General features: G+C 49.6%; 6 protein-coding genes across 6 annotated transcripts; 1 reads left to right on the top strand and 5 right to left on the bottom strand.

The window, feature by feature from the left end:
- Nucleotides 1–249: 249 nt before the first annotated feature.
- On the top strand, nucleotides 250–2,639 carry BKA67DRAFT_513761 (uncharacterized protein; the record flags this gene model as incomplete). Its single annotated transcript, XM_046097601.1, has 5 exons — nucleotides 250–431; nucleotides 647–1,246; nucleotides 1,316–1,567; nucleotides 1,621–2,188; nucleotides 2,307–2,639. 5 exons carry the CDS (start codon nucleotides 250–252, stop codon nucleotides 2,637–2,639), a joined length of 1,935 nt encoding a protein of 644 aa, XP_045961001.1.
- Nucleotides 2,640–5,682: 3,043 nt separating this feature from the next.
- On the bottom strand, nucleotides 5,683–6,561 carry BKA67DRAFT_532018 (uncharacterized protein; the record flags this gene model as incomplete). The annotated part of the gene is made up of 1 exon (XM_046099470.1): nucleotides 5,683–6,561. One exon carries the CDS (start codon nucleotides 6,559–6,561, stop codon nucleotides 5,683–5,685), a length of 879 nt encoding a protein of 292 aa, XP_045961000.1.
- A 2,204-nt stretch (nucleotides 6,562–8,765) lies between these two features.
- On the bottom strand, nucleotides 8,766–10,243 carry BKA67DRAFT_655075 (uncharacterized protein; the record flags this gene model as incomplete). The annotated part of the gene is made up of 3 exons (XM_046106678.1): nucleotides 8,766–9,223; nucleotides 9,279–9,488; nucleotides 9,559–10,243. The coding sequence occupies 3 exons, from the start codon at nucleotides 10,241–10,243 to the stop codon at nucleotides 8,766–8,768; spliced, it is 1,353 nt and encodes a 450-aa protein (XP_045960999.1).
- A 378-nt stretch (nucleotides 10,244–10,621) lies between these two features.
- Nucleotides 10,622–11,917, bottom strand: BKA67DRAFT_168035 (kinase A anchor protein). Its single transcript, XM_046095203.1, has 2 exons — nucleotides 11,871–11,917; nucleotides 10,622–11,810 (listed from the first exon to the last, which is right to left on the bottom strand). Exon 2 carries the CDS (start codon nucleotides 11,600–11,602, stop codon nucleotides 10,862–10,864), a length of 741 nt encoding a protein of 246 aa, XP_045960998.1. The 5' UTR covers nucleotides 11,603–11,810; nucleotides 11,871–11,917; the 3' UTR covers nucleotides 10,622–10,861.
- Nucleotides 11,918–13,149: 1,232 nt separating this feature from the next.
- BKA67DRAFT_655073 (hpt domain-containing protein) lies at nucleotides 13,150–13,801 on the bottom strand (the record flags this gene model as incomplete). Its single annotated transcript, XM_046106677.1, has 3 exons — nucleotides 13,150–13,417; nucleotides 13,542–13,714; nucleotides 13,784–13,801. The coding sequence occupies 3 exons, from the start codon at nucleotides 13,799–13,801 to the stop codon at nucleotides 13,150–13,152; spliced, it is 459 nt and encodes a 152-aa protein (XP_045960997.1).
- A 3,471-nt stretch (nucleotides 13,802–17,272) lies between these two features.
- On the bottom strand, nucleotides 17,273–18,802 carry BKA67DRAFT_552976 (uncharacterized protein). The gene has a single exon (XM_046101888.1). The coding sequence runs from the start codon at nucleotides 18,491–18,493 to the stop codon at nucleotides 17,351–17,353; it is 1,143 nt and encodes a 380-aa protein (XP_045960996.1). The 5' UTR covers nucleotides 18,494–18,802; the 3' UTR covers nucleotides 17,273–17,350.
- Nucleotides 18,803–18,808: the final 6 nt, after the last annotated feature.

Genomic DNA, 18,808 nt, shown 5'->3' with positions numbered 1-18,808 from the left:
TGTATCGGAATCTGAATCCGAATTGTTCTTCTGATGATATAAAGCTCAATTGGCGATTGTGGGCATAGCGTCAATTACCAACGAATCGACGCTTGAGCCGGAACGGAGCAATTGATTGGGAGCAAACTGGTTCTGTCACTGCGCCGGGCAGGGTTGCCCCCCTCTTAGAGATTGTCCTGCTGTCCGATCGCTCGAGGCTGACGGCCTACGGATCCGTAGAGGCTGATCAACATTCGGAGGGCCTCCAAGATGAGTTTCAACCTTCCCATACGGTCCAGTCGAAGTCAGAGGAATCAGGATAGTAGAGACCGCTATTTCGGAAATTACACTCCTCCTTCATCGACAGAAGCCATCAACGGCCCGGTACGCGAGCTCGCCCCTGCCAATGACCGGCTTATAGTGGGTGTCGACTTCGGTACCACATTCTCGGGGTAAGTAGGTGTCTCTTTCACGATGCGATCAGGACTTCTGTTGGGAAGGGCAGAGATGCGATTACAGCTTAGGCGTCCCGTTGCTGGGAAGAGGAGTCGTCGAGACTGCGGACGGGGCGCACAGCTGTGCAGCATTCCTATTGACTGCTGTCACTACCCAGCCCCCCCGCCACATACACCCAAGTCTGCTACGTAAATGCTGATCGAGATCCAAGCGTGGCTGCAGTGTATACATCGACCCCAGATGACGTGGAAATCATCAAGACATGGCCGGGCGGGAATGGCATCACCTCAGACAAGGTGCCGACAGAGATTTCCTATGATACGCCTGCCAACGCGCCAACCGGCACAGCGCCCACTATCAAATGGGGTTTCCAGTTCAAGCCTGAGGAATCACGGCTTCGATGCATAAAGTTGTTCCTCGACCGGTCACAGAAGCTGCCTTTTTATGTCAGCCCCCAGGAGACGGCCACACAGTTGCGCAAATACAACAAGACCGTCGTCGATGCAGTCAGCGACTATTTGACCCAAGTCTACAAACACACCATGGACACACTGACGCGCAGGTATGGCGAGTCGTTCATGGCTTCCACCAAGGTCGAATTCGTGCTCACGTGCCCAGCTGTGTGGTCCGACGCCGCTAAAAACACGACCTTGCAGGCTGCCGAAAGGGCTGGTATGGGAGCCAAATCGGACATTCAGATGATTAGTGAACCCGAAGCCGCCGCCGTTTATACTCTGAAGGCCATACAACCGAACCATTTGAATGTGGGAGATAACTTCATCGTTTGTGATGCCGGCGGTGGTACGGTAGAGTGAGTCCAGACTGTCCTTGGGCTGCGGCCAGAAATTCTGTCCGTCGGACTTGCTAACACAATGTACAGTTTAATCGCTTACAAGATTGTGTCACTGAAACCACTGAGGGTCGAGGAGTCCGCTGTTGGTACTGGTGGCTTGTGCGGCAGCGCATTCTTAAACTACAGATTTGAAGAGCATGTCCGGAGTCGTCTCGGTGTCAGCCGTTTTGATGAAATGAAGATGAAAAAGGGGAAGACATGGCAAATGGGTCTTCGATACTTTGAAGAATTTGTGAAACGAAACTTCAATGAGGAGGAGTACCAAGAAGTCAATGTTCCGTAAGTTGTTTCTATTCGTAACATGCCGGGGTTGCAGGCTAACTTCTACTAAGCTTTCCCGGTCTCCCTGACGATGAAGACGCCGGCCTTGACTCAGGCTTTCTCGTTCTTACAGCTGCGCAGATCAAAGAGATTTTCGAGCCCGTGGTGAAAGAAGTATGCGATCTTGTACAGGGTCAAGTCAACACTGTACGCAGCAAAGGCGGTATAGTTTCAGGTATCGTATTGGTTGGTGGTTTTGGCCAAAGCGACTATCTGTACCGTCGCATGAAAGCACATTTTACTAGTGCAGCTCCTCCTCCATATACCGAGCGGCCGACACATACAAGTGGTGGTGCGATAGCCGAAAATGGTAGCATCGAGGTCATGCAGCCTGTGTATGCATGGACGGCCGTAGTGCGCGGCGCCGTGTTGAGGGGCTTGGAGGGCAACATGGTCATCTCGCGCAAATCGCGGATGCATTATGGTACTAGTTATGCGACCGTGTATGACGAGGAGAAGCACAGCGTCTCTGAGAGATACTGGTCACCACTTTGGGAACGGTGGATGGTTTCGGACCGCATGCAGTGGCACATTGCAAAGGTGAGTACACTGTGTTACGATGCACACTTGTGGAAATATGTGGCCAGTTTTCTATTTGTTCCCTGTCAAGATCTACCCAAAACGAAAGAAAAAAAGCAGGAATTTCTTTTTTCTTTTCTTCACTTTAGCTGCAATAACTGACCCATTTAAAATTTAGGGAGAGGCTATGTCACCCTTGTCGCCTATAGCATTCCACTACACTCGAAACTTCAGGCCGGGCCAATCGCTTATTGTGACGGATGATCTCATAGGGTGCGAAGCAGATGAGCCACCAGCAGCGTACGGACGGGAGCTTGTCCACGTATGTACCCTAACAACGGATCTCAGTGCTGTACCCAGAAGCCTATTTACTCGTCTTACCACTACAAGGGGTGTCGAGTTTGATAATCTGGATTTCACGCTCGAGATGATCGTCGATAGCGCTGGTCTCGGGTTTGAGCTCAAGGTTGACGGGGTCAGGTATGGCAGAGTGGAGGCAGAGTTCCATTGATACAAATGGACTTCGGGTTGAAGCGACAGAGGAATGCGGGTATATCTTTGGTTTATGCGCTGGCATAGCATCTTGGGACGGTAATGCATAAGCTATGGGGTGAACCAAGTCTTGGAATATACGTCTTTAGTCGATAGCCTCACTATAATCACAAAGAACATTATAAGCATCGACTAAATATCACACTAAAAACTGCTGCTCATGCCGAATGCTTTACACTTCACAAGACGAAATTCTGAGGAAACGGGCATTCTGATCATCATAACCATGCTGAAATGACGTTCGATTGGGCCGAGCACAGAAGCAACACAGCGGAGTGGTAGCATTACCGACACGACGAAGGGGGGGAAAAAGAAGAGAGCGATGCAAGAAACTCTACCCGCCAAAAGAAAATACACCAGACACTGGACCACGAACTTAGTCTGATGTAGGGAGTAGTAGCAGGTCCTTATCTTCCAACACAAGATCGTCCTGAGCAGAAACTCGCGTTGAGATTTGTGCTAATCATCGTGTAAGCGGGAGATGTCTTATACAGAAATATATTTCTTTGACTTGGTCTTCCACGGCTCCAGGCTCAAAGAGAGAAAGAGAGAGAGAGAGAGAGAGAGAGAGAGAGAGAGAGAGAGAGAGAGAGAGAGACAGATGTATATATATATATATATATAACCATACATTCTTTAGCAGCGAGTCCTGCTGTATGGGGAACGGTGATATATCATCGACCTGGGGTGTTTGGAGTTTTGTGAGAGGCTAACCCGCCAGTGCCGGCTTGGCTATATGGCTACTGTTAAAGTTATACTGCCGTATCTGGGCGATATGAAGTGCCTGTCGACCTTGCCGTATCGTTGGTGTAGTATGAATCGCTCGGATGAACAAAGTCCGTAGTAAAATTAAAGTATCTGGGAGCGATCGTGTCTCTAGAACGGAGATGGTATGGAACAAGGCGAGGGTGGTCGGGTGACGCAATCGAAACATAATATCTTTGAGGTATACGAAAAGCGGCTGGGCTTTCGTGTGTACCCCCGGGGGGTTGTGTCGCCCCTTCCGTGACCAACTCCTTGGGCACGGTCTTCTCATGGGGGCCATCTCATGGCCTAGAACCTTGAGCACGCGGGTTCAGTCTACGTCTCTCTCATTATACTCCCTCACTCTAGAGGAACTTTTCCCATCTAGCATAGTATGCGCTACTGTGAGTAGGAGGCTTTCGGCAATCATACGGCGTCGGGAATGCATCGGAAGACTTCCGGTTTCAGGTCAAGGATCAGGGTCCACATACGGTATAATAGACCTGCAAGTTGACTGTGCAATATGCGACCGGGTGTTTGCCAATGTTTCACATACAGACCTAGGATGAGGTGAACATTGCTTATTAACATATATAATGGTTAATCCTATGTATAATTACATGCACATGCCTCTCTGCGAGGGCGGGGACAAGCACTTAGGCAGCAATGCCGAGAGCCGATGTTCAAGCAGTCTGGCCAAGGGGGCTGCCCTCGGCATGACTCTCTTGTTGATAGCATAACTCTCGCATGAGTATGCGAAGCCAAAAACAAGGGGGCGATGGGATCTGTCACATGGTGAGCGTTTACGTTCCGACCGGCAAGGTTGTTCTGCGGCATTGGACGGCTCGCGGACTAATGCGTGTTAGTATCTCTATGACGAACTCGGAGTTTGATGCACGAACAACGATAATTGGAACGTTTCTATGGAGTATTTCATCGGCTCTCTGCTTGCTCGGGCGTCCTGCATATATGCAGACAGCAAACAAGGCTGAAGGCACATACGAGGGGGGCGACGTTCTAGAAGCCCAGCCCCTTCATAAAACATTCTATAAACAAGCCGGGACTCCCACATGCCCGAGGAGTTTTGATCAATTCATGAATCGTTGGGAATTTCACGTTTTGCATTGCAGGCCCCGGTTAAGCGAGTTGAGAACCGATTGTTGCAGCGAATCACCGGCTGTACGACCGAAATCGCCACGAGGCGAAGCAAACACTACGTGTTCTTGAGTAACAACCGCCACAGACGTTGCCTCTGGACTTGAAAGCATATGTCGAGCAGGATTCAGGGAAAATCTATTGGTCATGAGGCTTTTCATGCTCAACCACAAGGGAGTGAATTGCTGAGGCATTGTTGCAGCCAATGTGTTAGTGCCAGGCGGTGGCCTCTGCAACTTGCCACGGGTTGGTATTGGTTATTATTCTGCATCAACGCTAAGAGCCTCAATAGAAGCGGTGAGAAAAATTCATTAATCATGGCTCATAACGTCGTTATATCCTCACTGACCCGTTTCCATCAAGCAATCTGAAGAGTCACCCTCCTTTCGCTAATGTCATAAATAATCAAAACGGATATAGTGTGTCCAGCGCTGAAGGAACATAGCCAGCGGCCATGAGGACGGTCTCAATTAGCTGCAGACCATTCAAAACCATGTGCCAACATGTATTCCACGACGACTAGCTCAGTACGAGGTGAGCTGTCCTCAGCTGACGAGCGTGAGATACTCGTGTAGTGTGGCCGACATCCTCCGCTTTCATCAATCCAATGGGTATCAATTCCGCCGTACATAAGAACATTACACAAACAAATATCTGATGACTTCCGTCTCTTAACAACATGACAGTTGCGACCCTGGCAGACACCACTCGGCTTGCCAAATAAATCATTCCCACTGAGTGGTGAGGCAGAATTCAACAAGCCATGTGTGCCTGAGGAACCACCCAGGATGCAAATCGCAAAACCGCCGAGCCTTTTCAAAGCCTAAAAGCCCTTGAAGTGAGACATGTTCATGCGGGGCCGGAGGAGAGAAGAGAGGGAAGGTGAAGAAGAAAGGCAGCTGATGAAAGCACTCTCCAAATGAAGCTGAAACACCTGTACGCACACTTACGCGAGCAATCAATGACACTCGGTGGCGGTGTTAGCTTTGTTCATGGTCCAAGTAGGCAATGTCTGTGCACACAGATGGTCAGTCTCTCGTTTTCTAAACAGATAAGGACACGCTTACGTGTTGGCTACTTAACAACCCTGCCCTGATGCTGAGTTATGATTGAAAGTATCGCGATCGTAATTGCTGATCTCGGTTGGAATTTTGCCGGTTCGCTGTATGGTCTCGTCGGTTTCGTTCTCTCCTTATCATGACCACGTTTTGCTGGGCACGTTCATCCCTCTGCACACGCTCGAGTGGGATGAAATTGTAAGGATGGATGTCACCCCTACGAGGCGCTGGACTCTCGTTCCAACGCCGAGCGCTACTGAACCTCTCAGCAGAAATCAGGTCATTGTCATGCAGATGCTGCAGGAAGTGGAAGTCGGGGCGAATTTCGGCGATAGTGTAATGATCGTGTCCGATATGGTCACGGATATGCTCCATCCGATCACGGAAGTTCGTGTCGCGGTCACGGCCGTGCTTACTAGCATCGAATATGAAGTCATCACAGAACCAGCAGACACATTTGATAGGTAGGCGATCCCGGAGGTGTGCGATACTATGTTCGATCCACTGTTCAGTCTCATTCAGGGCAAAGCTCTGGGCACAATCGGAATAAAGAGCAAACTCGCAGCTAAGCCTATGCACCCCAGCGTTGGGGACTGGAGCACCAATGTGAGCTACGACGTCTGGTGGAAGTCTAGGGCGGCTCGATGGCGCTGAGAAAGCGGTAGATTCAACTGAGCCCTTGCGAGACGGGATATCGAAGGTAGTGCTTCGGCTGCTCGACTGTGCCGATGCTGTCGATCTTGATGATTGCGTCGTGGTACTGCGAGGCCTTTTAGGATAACGTTCGCTTTCATTGCTGTCCAGGTCCTCGTTAAACGCATCTGCATGGCATTGGGCAGCTTCAGATTGTTGGTGGGGATGAAAACTCCGTCTATCGAAACTGTCCAGGAATTCTCTGATACCGTGAAAGGATGGTTCTGCCATGATGCAAAGCAATAGTAAAGTTGCGGTGCGTAGGTACTCGAATATTTAGTGAGCCTGGTGCTGTTGGAACTCAAGAGCAGCCCGAACAATTCCAGGTGCGACAATAAGAAAACGAGACTCTTAGGGCTCGTGATGGAAATCGACGACACAATCCTGGACGACGACTGGATGTAAGCGACAAAGGATGCCGGAGGACGCTGCAGACTATATGCTCGAGAGGATGGAAGCAAAAGCTCTCTCGAGTCAACCAGAGAATATAGCGGGGTAAAGGACGTTGCTGGGAATGAGCAAAGTCCAATCGAAGGCACTACCACGACGGCTTGCAGAAACTTGAACGAAACAGTGCTTCACACAATCGACAGGGTGATGAATCTGGAGTCAAGTTTGAGTTGTAAATATGGGGATGGTTGCGGTTTTGATCATACGTTTGCCATGGGACCCTGAGTGGAAGCTTCATCATACAATGCACATACCTTGGAACAGGGGTCTCTTTGGTGGATTGATTGGGGGAAGGATCAGTCTGGATACGCACGCACTTCTGCATGTGCTCACCAACCAACCATTAGCATCCCCTCCCCAAAACCCAAAGGCATTATTTATTGACGCCAACGGTGCAACACGGGAACCAGGTTATTAGTCGGGGGGGAGGAAGAGTGTCATCAGCATAGTCATAGCTGCCAGTACGGCTTATGCTGATTAGCGGATGACAGCCGCCCAGAAACTTTGATCAACCTGAGACAGACACACAAACTATAGTGATGATCGACAGAACAAGTTTGCAAGGGTCTACGGTGGGGTGTCAGCCCTTGCCGGCCGTATTCCGTCTCAACCGATCGAGCGCCCCAGTTCAGCCCTAAGGAAGAAGCCTCTGAGAGATCAGCAGCTTCAAAAGTTCGTTAGTCTTCGGGCGGCGCAACTGTGACGAAGCTATATGGCCAGTAGCCTAGACGCATACAACTCTCCTGCCGTAAACAATGCCTCCCTGGCAGGAATCGCCCGTTGCAAATATACTTCGGATCTGATATGGTGTGGCCGCGTTGATGCTGTCGATATGACCCTTGGCGTGCAGGGAACAATTGCATTGCGGAGGGAGTGGAGAGACAATGCAAAGAGCCGTGTTCAGATCTCCACCATCGGCCGCCATGCATTGTTAGTTGTCCGCGTGTCGGGCAATAACCATGAGTTCGTGTGGTTGAACACCAGAGAAATGAAAATGAAACGTTCGCCGGACTCTGAAGCCACAGCAAAGATGTATGTTCCTTGGTTCTTGAGGATATTGTTCGTATGAACTTACTCTGACGAGAGTGTATTAACCCTCGGTAGTGATTCTCTAACGGGGTTGCTAACGGGCCTAAGACTTAATATCACCAAACCACCAAGAAATCGTCTCTCGTATTACTAGCTTATCACACCCCGATATCCGTCCCTAGCAAGCCCCGGCAAGACGAGACGAACTGTGTGGGTGCTATTACTGTGTTGATGCTATTCGCTGGTTAGTTGCTTCTCGTCGAGTCTTGCAGATGTCATCCGGAAAGCCTGCATGGTCTTCCGGGAGCATCTGCACGTTGGGCAGTGAGCTGCGTAATCGGAAAGTTCGCGTACACCCAATTTCTGAGAGAATTTAACCTTAGATGCAATATATTGAAACCACGAATGCAACTACTTCTGCCGGAATACAAGTGTTGGACACGATTTTCTGGTTGGTCACCTTAAAAATGGGATCATGCTGATGCTTGGTTGGGCTGCATCATGTAAGCTTTATCTCCAAGAATTTGACGAAAGGTGCATAATGGCATGGATAGAAACGGTCTGATTCGGCTTTAACTCAGCAGAGCCTCATCTTTCAGGGCCCATGTAGTGCCCCCGCGTCTCTGAGTCACGTATGGGCTGCGTTATTCAAACCGGGAAGTGCGAATAATCTATTGACCTGTCACAGCCCCAGCAGGTCGTGCGGCATGGTAATCGGCGGAGACAGACATCGTGTCTGATTGGTGGCATTCAAGCCATGCCACGTTGAGCACGTTTCATTCCGGGCTCAGCTAAAAGGTGTATTCGATGAAGATCTCCGGCATTGACTTTGATGGCAGTGTAGCCAACGGCTGATACACATACATAGATGTTGTAGATGCAAACAAGGTTTGCCGAGTTAGCTTTTTGGTAAGTCCACCGCTCTTTCCAACGTGTTTGCACGATCATTGGGTATCTCATTCAGGACTGCATAAAACCCTGGCTTTAGATACTATGTTCCTCAAGTGCGAGTGGGAGCCATGCTCGTCGCCGGTTTTGATAACGCTGGGGAATGTCACACAGCATATCTCTCGAGTGCTAAGACCATCCTCATCCTCGCCTCCAATATCTTCCATTTCAGAGGGATCAAATATCGTTTTTTGGTGGGGCAAGATCTGTGGCATTGTCACTTTGAAGACAGCTTTCTGCACCGCTAGCCTTCGTGCCAACTCAATAGCAGTGTTCACTAGACCTCGCAGCGCATGATCTCGTGCATCTGTTGTGTCGACGTCTACAATTGAGCTTAGTATCCGAGTGACTCTTGCGATGACATCTTCGACAATTGCTGTCGTCTCGGCATGCAGCTTCAGAGACGCCTCTTTTCTGACCATGGTCAAAGTTACGGCACGCCACTGATTAGCCGACTCCTCACCACCTATAAGTTGGGTCAATAATTGGCTGAACTTTGACCTTGAAAACTCAAGACTCACTCAAAGACTCAAGACATTCCTGAGTCTGCTTCAGCTTATTAGCCTGGTCCTTTGAAAGACCGACAAAGTAAGCATCAAATATCATCTCGACCAGAATGGTGGAAACAATACTCTGTAACAGCGGAAGCTTTGATGTTTTGGCCAGTTCGGAATACATCGGTACAAGTTGTGAAAGCTCATTTTCGACAGATGGGCTTGCTTTTGATATAACTACACTGGCATCAGGAAAATAGCCAGAAATACCAGGACAAGCCCCTGTCGCTTTCTGGGGGAAACTTACCAATCTTTGTTCTCCGAAAGTGCTGTATCGCCCACTCCTGCAACCCGTTGCCCAGTCTTGCCATGTCGCCCGCAAAGAGCTCATCGCTCTCTTGTTCCTCTGTCCTCGTGCTGGTGCTCAGCCATTTCTTGAGTCCCATAAGATCAGTTCTGAGCCTTCGGATCTCGTCATCTCTTGCCTTGATCTCGCGCTTAAAAAATTCTAGTCCCTCATTGAACTCATCGCGCTCGCCTTCGCGAAGCTCCATCTCAGCACGCAGCAGCCTAAGCTCGGTGTCTGTTCTCAAAAATTGCTGATTGAGGGTGGAGTGCTTCGACTGCCAGAAGGCTGCCGTCTCGCTCTCGTTCTGTGACAAACGCTCTACCTGTCGCGCAAACTCGGCCTCGATCTCTATGAGGCCGCGCTTAAGCTCCGAGATCTTTTCATCTTTCTCCTTGAGCAGCGCTGCGGTGCCGGATGACGAGGAGTAGTCCTTGTCTTTTATACTACCCTCTCGTTGCTCTTTGATGCTCCCTTCTCTCGACTTGATGCTGCTGGCGTCATCATTTTCCAGAACAGACGACGCCGACGCGTTCCCAAGCTGAGCACGTGGCGGCGGCGCAATGATGCTGCTGCTTCGCGAAGAGGCTGTCGATCGGATCGGATGGCTGGTGCTCGAGCTTGCGCCCCGTCGTTTATCGGTCATCTTAGGTGGAGGAGAGTGCATGTCAGGAGGAGCGGACCGAGGGATTGTTTCTACATGGTCTAATGACCCATATATGACTTGCCCTGGATGCTCGGGGCATACGACAACAAATACGACAAGAAATTTACAGTTTTGCATCTGCCTAGGATAGGCTGAGATGTATTGAAGGGAGACGGGCGGGGATCGCCTACGGGGAGCCTTGAATGTTAGTGCTGCCCCTCTATGGTGCAGGCGGGTATAAGCCCGAACAGCCCCCTACTCTTACTGGAATACAAGCCATGATCCAGCTGGTAGGCGCTAAGCGGTCCGACGTTGGGGGCCCGCCTACCCTAAGTGATTAAGGCTGAGAAATCCTGGGGTCGGGGGTCCAAGTCCTTGGTTCTATATATATAAAGTTTGACCAAACGTAGGCCGCAATTCTATAAACTGAATCTGACGGAATCTGACAAGTATGTCCCCCGGTTTGTCAGCAAACATACATGACCCATGTTCTGGCCAAGAGATCACCCTCATATATTGAGGTACATGAACCGTGTCGCATTATGATGTAAAGCCGTGAAGATGATCTGGTTGAAATTTTAGAATTCGGGCCAGGAAAACGTCTTCAAAGGTCGAGAACTATTTGGAACTCTCAGCATCGATTTCTGCCTCTATCTCATAGGCTTGGTCCTGTCCATCTTCAGAGTCCTTAGCTCCCATCCGACAGATTGCGATCTTTTCAAGTGGTATATCTTCCGACCAAATTTGATCTTCGTACCGATCTATAATCTCACGTGCATCGATCGTGACCTTTTCTCGATTCTTCCCTTGGCGTCTGCCCTTTACGTAGATCGTATTTACGATGGTAGCGTGTAGAAGCAATGGCCTCTTGTCAGTGACCATGATGCCATTTTCTTCAAATGCCCCTTTCAGCTTCTCGCAAAACTTCTGTAGTGTGCCATCAGGATCTACTGGCGATGCGTAAAGGGTTGTCGCCTTTGATGGAGATTGCATAGAGTGTAGGCCTTTCAGTGTCATGGATAAAAGCGGCCGTTGCGAACCTGTAAGCGTTTCCGCCTCGGGATTTGACGCTGGTGTTGTGGGATCATCTGCCTTGATTTCGGACAAGATTTTCCGAGGAAGAATCGTCTTGAGTACTTCGACAGCCTTCTCGACACCCTCATTCTTCGGGAAACTCATGACACCCAAAGTAAGATGCAAGGTTCCAACGGGTCGAATAGCCCCGGATGGGATGGCGAAGCTATCTGGACTTGTGACATCTTGCTTGAATATTCCTACACTGGCGGCTAACTGAGGTCTGGAAGAGGCCGTGACTAAAGGTATACACAGAAAGTGTGTCGGAATTGGCTTTGGCGGCATAGTGTCTAACCTTGACCTACTAAGAAAGGCAAGACGGAAGGCGCGTGGGCTCGGTTAGAGGGCCAGATGAAAAACAATAACCAGCAAAAAGAAAAACCCCCTTCTTAAAATTTGACAAAAGTAAAAGAATATGATAGGGAAACGGTAGAAAGATAACAGCAGTAGTATAATGCTGAGGTGGTCCGTCACGAACACATAGTCTACGGGGCTTTGTCGCTTGAAAAGTATTAGCATATATTCTAACCATTGGAGATGACGAAGCGAGTACTTCTCTCGTAGGCTGTCCGGGGCTACAAATGTACCTGGCAAAACCCAATCAATCGTTGACGTTAAGATGCACAAAAGTCTAGATCTACGAGACCATGTAGTTGCTTGTGTCTTTAGCTCCCTAGGAGTAGTCTATGACTGAAAAAAGTCCCACCCTGAGTTCGTCAGCCAAGATCAATATCCTCGGAGTCGTAGTTTGAGTATTGTGCTTGACAAAATCTCAGTAGTACTTGGTAGCATGTGGAACGTGGAAGTATTGCTGTGGCCGGTCTCGCTGTTTTCGGAGAGTGCAAGAAAATATCTCTATGACTGTGTCGGACTCGTGTGGCAGGGGAGGCAACCTGTATAATGTTGGACTATTTCGTATGGGGTGGCAAGTTAACCAACGTTGAGCTCGAGGGTGTTTTTCAAAGTGCAAGCCACACTTATTGTGGCTGTTTCTATTATTAGCCGCCCAGTTAGGGGTCTGCCATACCACCACAGGAGGGGGGAGTGATTGACCCCTCAACGTCTGACCAGGGGTCATTTGGATACTAGTAGTGTGCAATCTACATCTCTGCTGTATAAAGAGCTTTCTCCTCACATTGTGTGAAGACTTCCTTTTCCCCCTCGATTATGCAGCTTGGATGTAAGCAAGCGGTTACCACTCGGCCTCATTCAGTCAGAGCTGTGTGATCTCATAGCAGGAATCTGTTACGTCATTGCGTGTAACTGCAAGTAATGACGTAGCGGGGTGCTTGCTGTGAAGCCTATGTCGTCACGGCACCAATTAGTACGTATCTTTTTTAACCTATGCGACAAGTTGAATCTCCACGTCGTGCGATGTCAAGATACATGGTGGAGATATAGCAAGACCGTAAGGAAGTGTATGTACAAAGCCATTTAACGTCTCGTTCATAAACTCGCATTCGATACCTCCATAAAATGCTATCATATAAAGGAGATGGAGCCTGCCCTGTGCACTCCTTTAAACTGAACCCTTGACGGCTTAATTCCTAAAATGCTTGTAGTCTATATCAGATTGCTGCAGCGAACGCACTACTATCCAGGATACTGGACTTATTTCCACACATGAATCATGTCACCAGCGAACTCGAGGCCCAAAAAACTCGAGGTCGAAACAGACAACGCGGCTGAATAGCCTCCTCGGTCACTCCATGAGGCTCCGTCGTTCCACCTGCGGATTGCGTCCGCAAGATTCCGACGCGTAATTACCGACAACTTTTCTAGAACGAGGTGACTAATACCGAGCGTCCAATATTCTTTGTTGTTTGCCCATCTCATGTCTCTTCTGGAGTTGAAGTGCCAAAGAACTCTTTTAAAATCTTTTCGGCCTCTGCGTACTCTTTCTTGACAGTCTCCAAAGTCTTGGTGATTGTCTCAAGGCAAAGCTTTTCGTCGTCCAACGGGTCTCCATTCTCCTTCTCCATTTTCCCGTACCGTTGAATCTTCTCACAACTATCCTTGATTTTGGTAAGACCCAGGGTGGCAGATGAACCCTTGAGGAAGTGTCCTAGCTTGGAAAGTTCATCTAAATTCTCTTCCTCCCTGCCAACAGAAGCATGCTGTTAGTACAAATTCAGAGTTGGAAAGAAAAGAGGCAGTGTAAAGTTCAACTTTTAACCTGAAACTGAGGTCGGGTTCTGGTGGCTCACGAAGCTGGGCAACTTACAAGGCAGTATCCATCTTCTCAAAGGTCTCTTGAGCTTGCTCGAAGAAGCCATCGACGATAGACTGACTGAACTCGCGCTCTGGGTCATCTTCGTCCATCTCCAGGATCTGGCCAAAGGTGGCAGAGTCGATAGCATCTCCAAGATCGGGGAGATTGGGATCTCCTGCCTCACCCTGTTCAGTGGCATCGTCAGTTTCCAGAATGCTGTATGGTTGACAGCATACGGTCAGATCTCGACTCACGTTGTTGCTAGCAGGCATCTTGTTCTGGGCGACAGGCACGCAAATGCGGTACCCCTCTTCGGTGCTAGACTAAGCGCTATAACAGGAGTCAGAAAATGTCGGCCGAGGGCAAGCGCATGCGTCTTCAAAAATCGGCCCTACGGTTCACAAAATGGCGACACGGGCTGGATGAGTTTGGGTTAGGGGGTTTGCGCAACGTTGGTGGTTAGACTCCGTCAAGCTTCGGGCGCGGTATGCGTGGTTAAATGAACGGCGCACGCCAGAAAGACTCGTCTCAAGGACGAGGAGAAGGCTTTTGGGAGTGGGGGGTGTGGGTGAATACAGAGACAACTAAAGGTTGGGCGGGACGGCGTGTATGAGTGTGCGGTTGGGGTCACGGTTCAGGTTCAGGTTCAGCGAGTAGCGAGTAACGGCCACCCAGTCTACTGTGCTGTACTTGGGCAGGGAAGGCGTGCGTCCTGGTTGGAGAGATTTGAGGGGTGAATGGGCATGATGGTAGGGTATCAAATGGATTGAGACGGGAGGTTGTGGAAGGTCAGGAGCGCACCACTAACCTGAAAGTAATACTCCGTCTTCCTGCAGGACAGACAAGTCAGGAGCCCGTAAATGCTTTTTAAAGAATGGACTCTCACTGCTTTCTAGAAGAAATAACGGGCTTCGAACGTCCTGTCTAGAACCACTTAGCGACAGGTATGAGCGATCCTCACAAGTGCCACACCCTTGCCGAAAAGTGAGACCCTTAACCGTGAAGGAGGAGGAGAATGAGGTGTGGGTTCGGTGTGGTTTGCGACCGAGTTATTGGGAACTGACGTCTGAACTGACTGGATTGAGAAACGTCCGGCAGAAACACATGGGAAGTCAAACTCAAAAAGGCCCGTCGGAAAGAAACAACAAGCGCAGTATGCTGGCGTACTTCGTGCCTGGTGAGCTCTAAAACTGCTTTGAACAGAGGGACGGTTGACGAAATGGATCAATCAGCCTTGGGGTTTTGGTGGCCTTGGGCCGTGGCCCTTGACAGAGAAGTACGCTACTGGACTGCGGGGCTTTCCAACGGACAGTGACTTAGCTACTGTACTGTACAGCAGAACAGGAGTTGAGCCGGATCTACCACGGGTTCAGCAACGCAGGACTTATTCTTAGGTCGTAACCACCACGACTCGAATTGATCCGCAGCTGTACTCCGTGAATGAACCTCCCAGTACAGACTGTCCAAGAAAGGAGGAAGCTGGCATTGACCTGCTACCTATCACTGCCCCCGGTAAGCGGAACCGGCCACCACGACCGCCTTTGTTCATTTCAGTTCAGGTCAGTTCAGTTCAGCGTGGACCGCTCAGAAGCAAGACGACTAGATACCGTTGTCCTAAGTATTTTTAACGTGCCTCGACTCCTGAACACTTAGTTCTGTCCCACTAACCCAAGGACCCGGACCTTCTTTAGCAGCCAATATGTTCTAGCTTCTTCATTCCACCTTCCATTCTGGTTGTTCGACTGATATCAGAAGCCTGCCAGTTTTCAGATCACGAATCAGCACAACCAACACAGAAAACTGTTGCAAATATTCTACGGTACAGCTGCAATGGCTATTAGAATCCTCCAGAAAGGTTGAGGGATCGGCACTCCAAATTTCCCTCCTCTACCTTCAGCGCCGCTTCTTATGGACTTCGGATCTTGTTTTCGGCTGGCCAGAACGTTCGACGGGTCGTAAACCATTCATTTCGGCTGCACGATGACTGTCATTGTGCTCCCCATGATTTCATTGCCATTCCATCGCGAGCTCAGCTACGTCAAATTAAGATACATCGACACTGTAGGGAAAATGGCGCCTTTGAGTTTGTGCCGGGATTCGAACACAGCCAGGACAACTACAACATTTATGATACTTGCACGCACACGGCCAAGCACAAGTATGGGACCAGGACTCTCCAATCACTTTAGTTCGTTGTTCTGACCCGCAAACTCTTCCAGCTTGCATCAAATCACCAGCCATGATCAGAACATTCCTCGGGAGACCGGGATCGGGCTCCAATAGCCAAAAGGATGAGGTTGGTGGCTATCGCGACCGTTACAGACGCCTTGACGGCCGGATCAAGGCTGAAGTTGGGTTGTTGACTTGTGCAGGGTCCCTCCCGAAACAGGGACCGCCTTGTCCTCTAGGGCGCTCAGTGAGGGATGTGAGAGTGCTTGCGGATATGAAGGCTACATGCGTGTCATGCTCTTCATCCGGTCCAGTGTGTGTTAGGGCAGGCTGTCTATCCACAACGCATGGATATGACCGGACACAGCCAGGTAGGCTAAGGGAGTAAAATCCGCGCAAGTGATTCATGACCGCTTGTCAATTAACAAGCGTTGAAACCCAATCTCTTTCAACGGACGTATTACGCCAGACTTCTTCTCGAAGCCCGTCAAAGACTAAATCTGCATGGGATAATTAACGTTCGATGTCGCGAGGCTTCATCCCCAAAATCTTGTGGTGGGGTGACATGCACCAATCTGCATTGTCAGACGTCATACCGCCCGCAAAAAAACCCCCAATCGTCATAAGTGACACCAAGTCGGCGTGTGCTTCCGTGCATGGGAACAGGGTTTAAAATCCCTGTCGCATGACCCAAAGATGTCTACTGTGTCAGCCCGCACTGTACATGATCTCCATAATGTATCATTCATTGATTGGGGCTTAAATTATGTTCAAGAAATGCATCACTTAATTCGAGGTTTTGTTTTAATTATCTTTTCTTAAGCTAATCTGTTGCAATTGAATTATACTTAACCCGAGATAATGTGAGAACAACCGCTACTAAATGGTGTGGCCGTAAAACTTCAAGATATCTACCGTGGTGGTTGTGGTTTGTGATGATTTAAGAAGGGAGGTCACTGCAACAACGGCAGAGTTTGGCGACAACATATGACTAACAAGAGTGAACGGCAAAAGCAGCCAGGACTATGCCTATCTCATCATCATATCGAGCGCTGTTGCTGTTTTATGATTGTACTATGCTTGATAATCCAGAAGGCTGCAGGATGGTAATAACCACCAAAACGCCGCCTCATATTGACTTTGAACTCCGCCTGTTCCCCGGGCAGGCTATTATCGGGTCTGCACGAGTTACCCGCCGTGTCTGCGCCTGCATACGCCTGTGTGTCCATAAGTCCCAAAAACCTGTTTTGTTTTCTTTCTCCATAAAGCGAACGCAAGCATCTTCATCTAGCGTGTTCAAAGAGACATCCTGCGCTCTCTTCAGTAATCAATGACCTCCATATGAAAGAATGTGATAGAGTGTATCACGTGTATCATAGACACTGGAATGGGGGCTGCAGCCGCATGGGAAACCTGCATCTCATAAGTTCTGGCACATGAGCTGGAACGGTCAGCCGTCTCGGGTGATAGAAAGCGGCAGTCACTTCAGCCTCGACCAGTGTATGGCGAAGAAAGAGTCAGCAGTTGAGAAAACCTAGATTACGCAAACCACGACGCGTTCTGATCATGTTATTATTCTAGATGACATATAGTATTATGGACAATTGATGCTTCCAGGAACGACAGTAGAGCTGTCACTCATGCACTGGTGTCTATAGTAATACCTTGGAAGCAACACTTAATAACCAAGCAGCGTCATTCCAACCGCCATCATCAGCTTTAGGTGGAGGCATCCGAGGTTCTGACGCAGACGCGACGTCTTCAAACCGTCTGCGGCTCGGACTGTGAGACAAGTTGCTTCGCACTTCACCTGCTTCAGATTCGTCCCCTTCGCCGATATCCGACTCCTCTTGCTCTTCAACTGAGAACAGAGACCAGCCAATGAGGTTGCCCATCCATGAACCCATACCTGCATTTTCTTGTTTCACCAATCTCCTCACAGTGGCCTCGTCTGCCTGAGATGTGTCGATTTGGACAGCTTCAAGCTTTTCGTCCAAGCTAACAAAATCAGGTCCTTGTATATATTCTTCGGACGCGGAGATCTCCTGGCCAAAGTGGCCAAAGTAGCCATCATCCAAATGATCTCTAAGTGGCGTTCGAGGGATATTCCTGCTCCCTTTCCTGCTGTGAGAACGGCTACCGACATGGCTTGTGGGAGACGTGATAGTGCCCTCGTGGGCTAGACTCCCACGGCGACTTCCACGTCTACTGGCCAATTCCTTTTCCCTCGCAAACTCTCGCGCGAACGCTTCTTCCTCGGCGTCCCGCAGGCCAGCTAGGCTGGTTGAACTTTGCCTGGTAACAAGCCATGCTTGGCCCTTCGATTCACGCATCTCTGTACTGATCAAAGCTCCGGCTCGCAGCATCCAATCGCTATCATTGCGATATTCTATAGATAGCGTCGTATGCTCCTCTCCCCGCCTGCGAGTTGTTGGTGTATACGTGCCCGACGCTCTGTGTTTCTGCCCACTGGAGAAACCAGCTAGGTGCGAAGCAGATTTGCTCTTGGTCAATGTGTCTGCATCTGGTTTGATTTCATGGATCGAGGACCGACGGCTACGTGAGTTGCCCCTAGCAGGAGAACGGGCCAGCAATCTAGGCGTCGTTGGAGCGGATTTGCCTTGAAGATAAGAGACGTTGTGCTGAAGGGGTGAAGCTACAAATTCAGGCAGGTCTTCTGGATCGGTCAGGGGAAGCTTCAATGTGAGGGGTGCTAGAGTCAAGTGACTGAGGTTGGTGGACGAGTGGTTCTTCCGCCGAGCTTGGTTGGAATGTTGTTTGTACGCGACATCCATGGTGTCTGGCTTTTACGGGAATAGACTTGAAAGCAGCACAGTTGGGTAACAATTAGAGAAAGCAACGGGGTATAAGAAACGAGTACCCGTGAAGCCACGAGCGATTAGATTTAATTTAAAGCAGATAGCCAAGGCGATGGGAGCTCGAACGAGGTCGACCGATCTGGGGCAACACGCCAATTTGATGGGGTGATGGGGAAAGGTGTTGCAGATCCGTGACAGGGATCTTCAAGCTTCGAGCCGGGGAAGGGGTAGAAGAGCTATGGCCCTCCAAAAAGCCCCGCGAACCAGGATGGATTCTGCAGGCGAAATTTG

The sequence above is a fragment of the Truncatella angustata genome (assembly GCF_020726525.1).
Source record: "Truncatella angustata strain MPI-SDFR-AT-0073 chromosome Unknown BKA67scaffold_2, whole genome shotgun sequence".
NCBI classification, from domain to species: domain Eukaryota; kingdom Fungi; phylum Ascomycota; class Sordariomycetes; order Amphisphaeriales; family Sporocadaceae; genus Truncatella; species Truncatella angustata.
This window is presented reverse-complemented; position numbering and strand designations above follow the sequence as displayed.

What these genes read in the sequence shown, in the direction of transcription:
- BKA67DRAFT_168035 (XM_046095203.1), bottom strand. Translation starts at nt 11,602, where the DNA reads ATGCCGCCAAAGCCAATTCCGACACACTTTCTGTGTATACCTTTAGTC.
- BKA67DRAFT_552976 (XM_046101888.1), bottom strand. Translation starts at nt 18,493, where the DNA reads ATGGATGTCGCGTACAAACAACATTCCAACCAAGCTCGGCGGAAGAAC.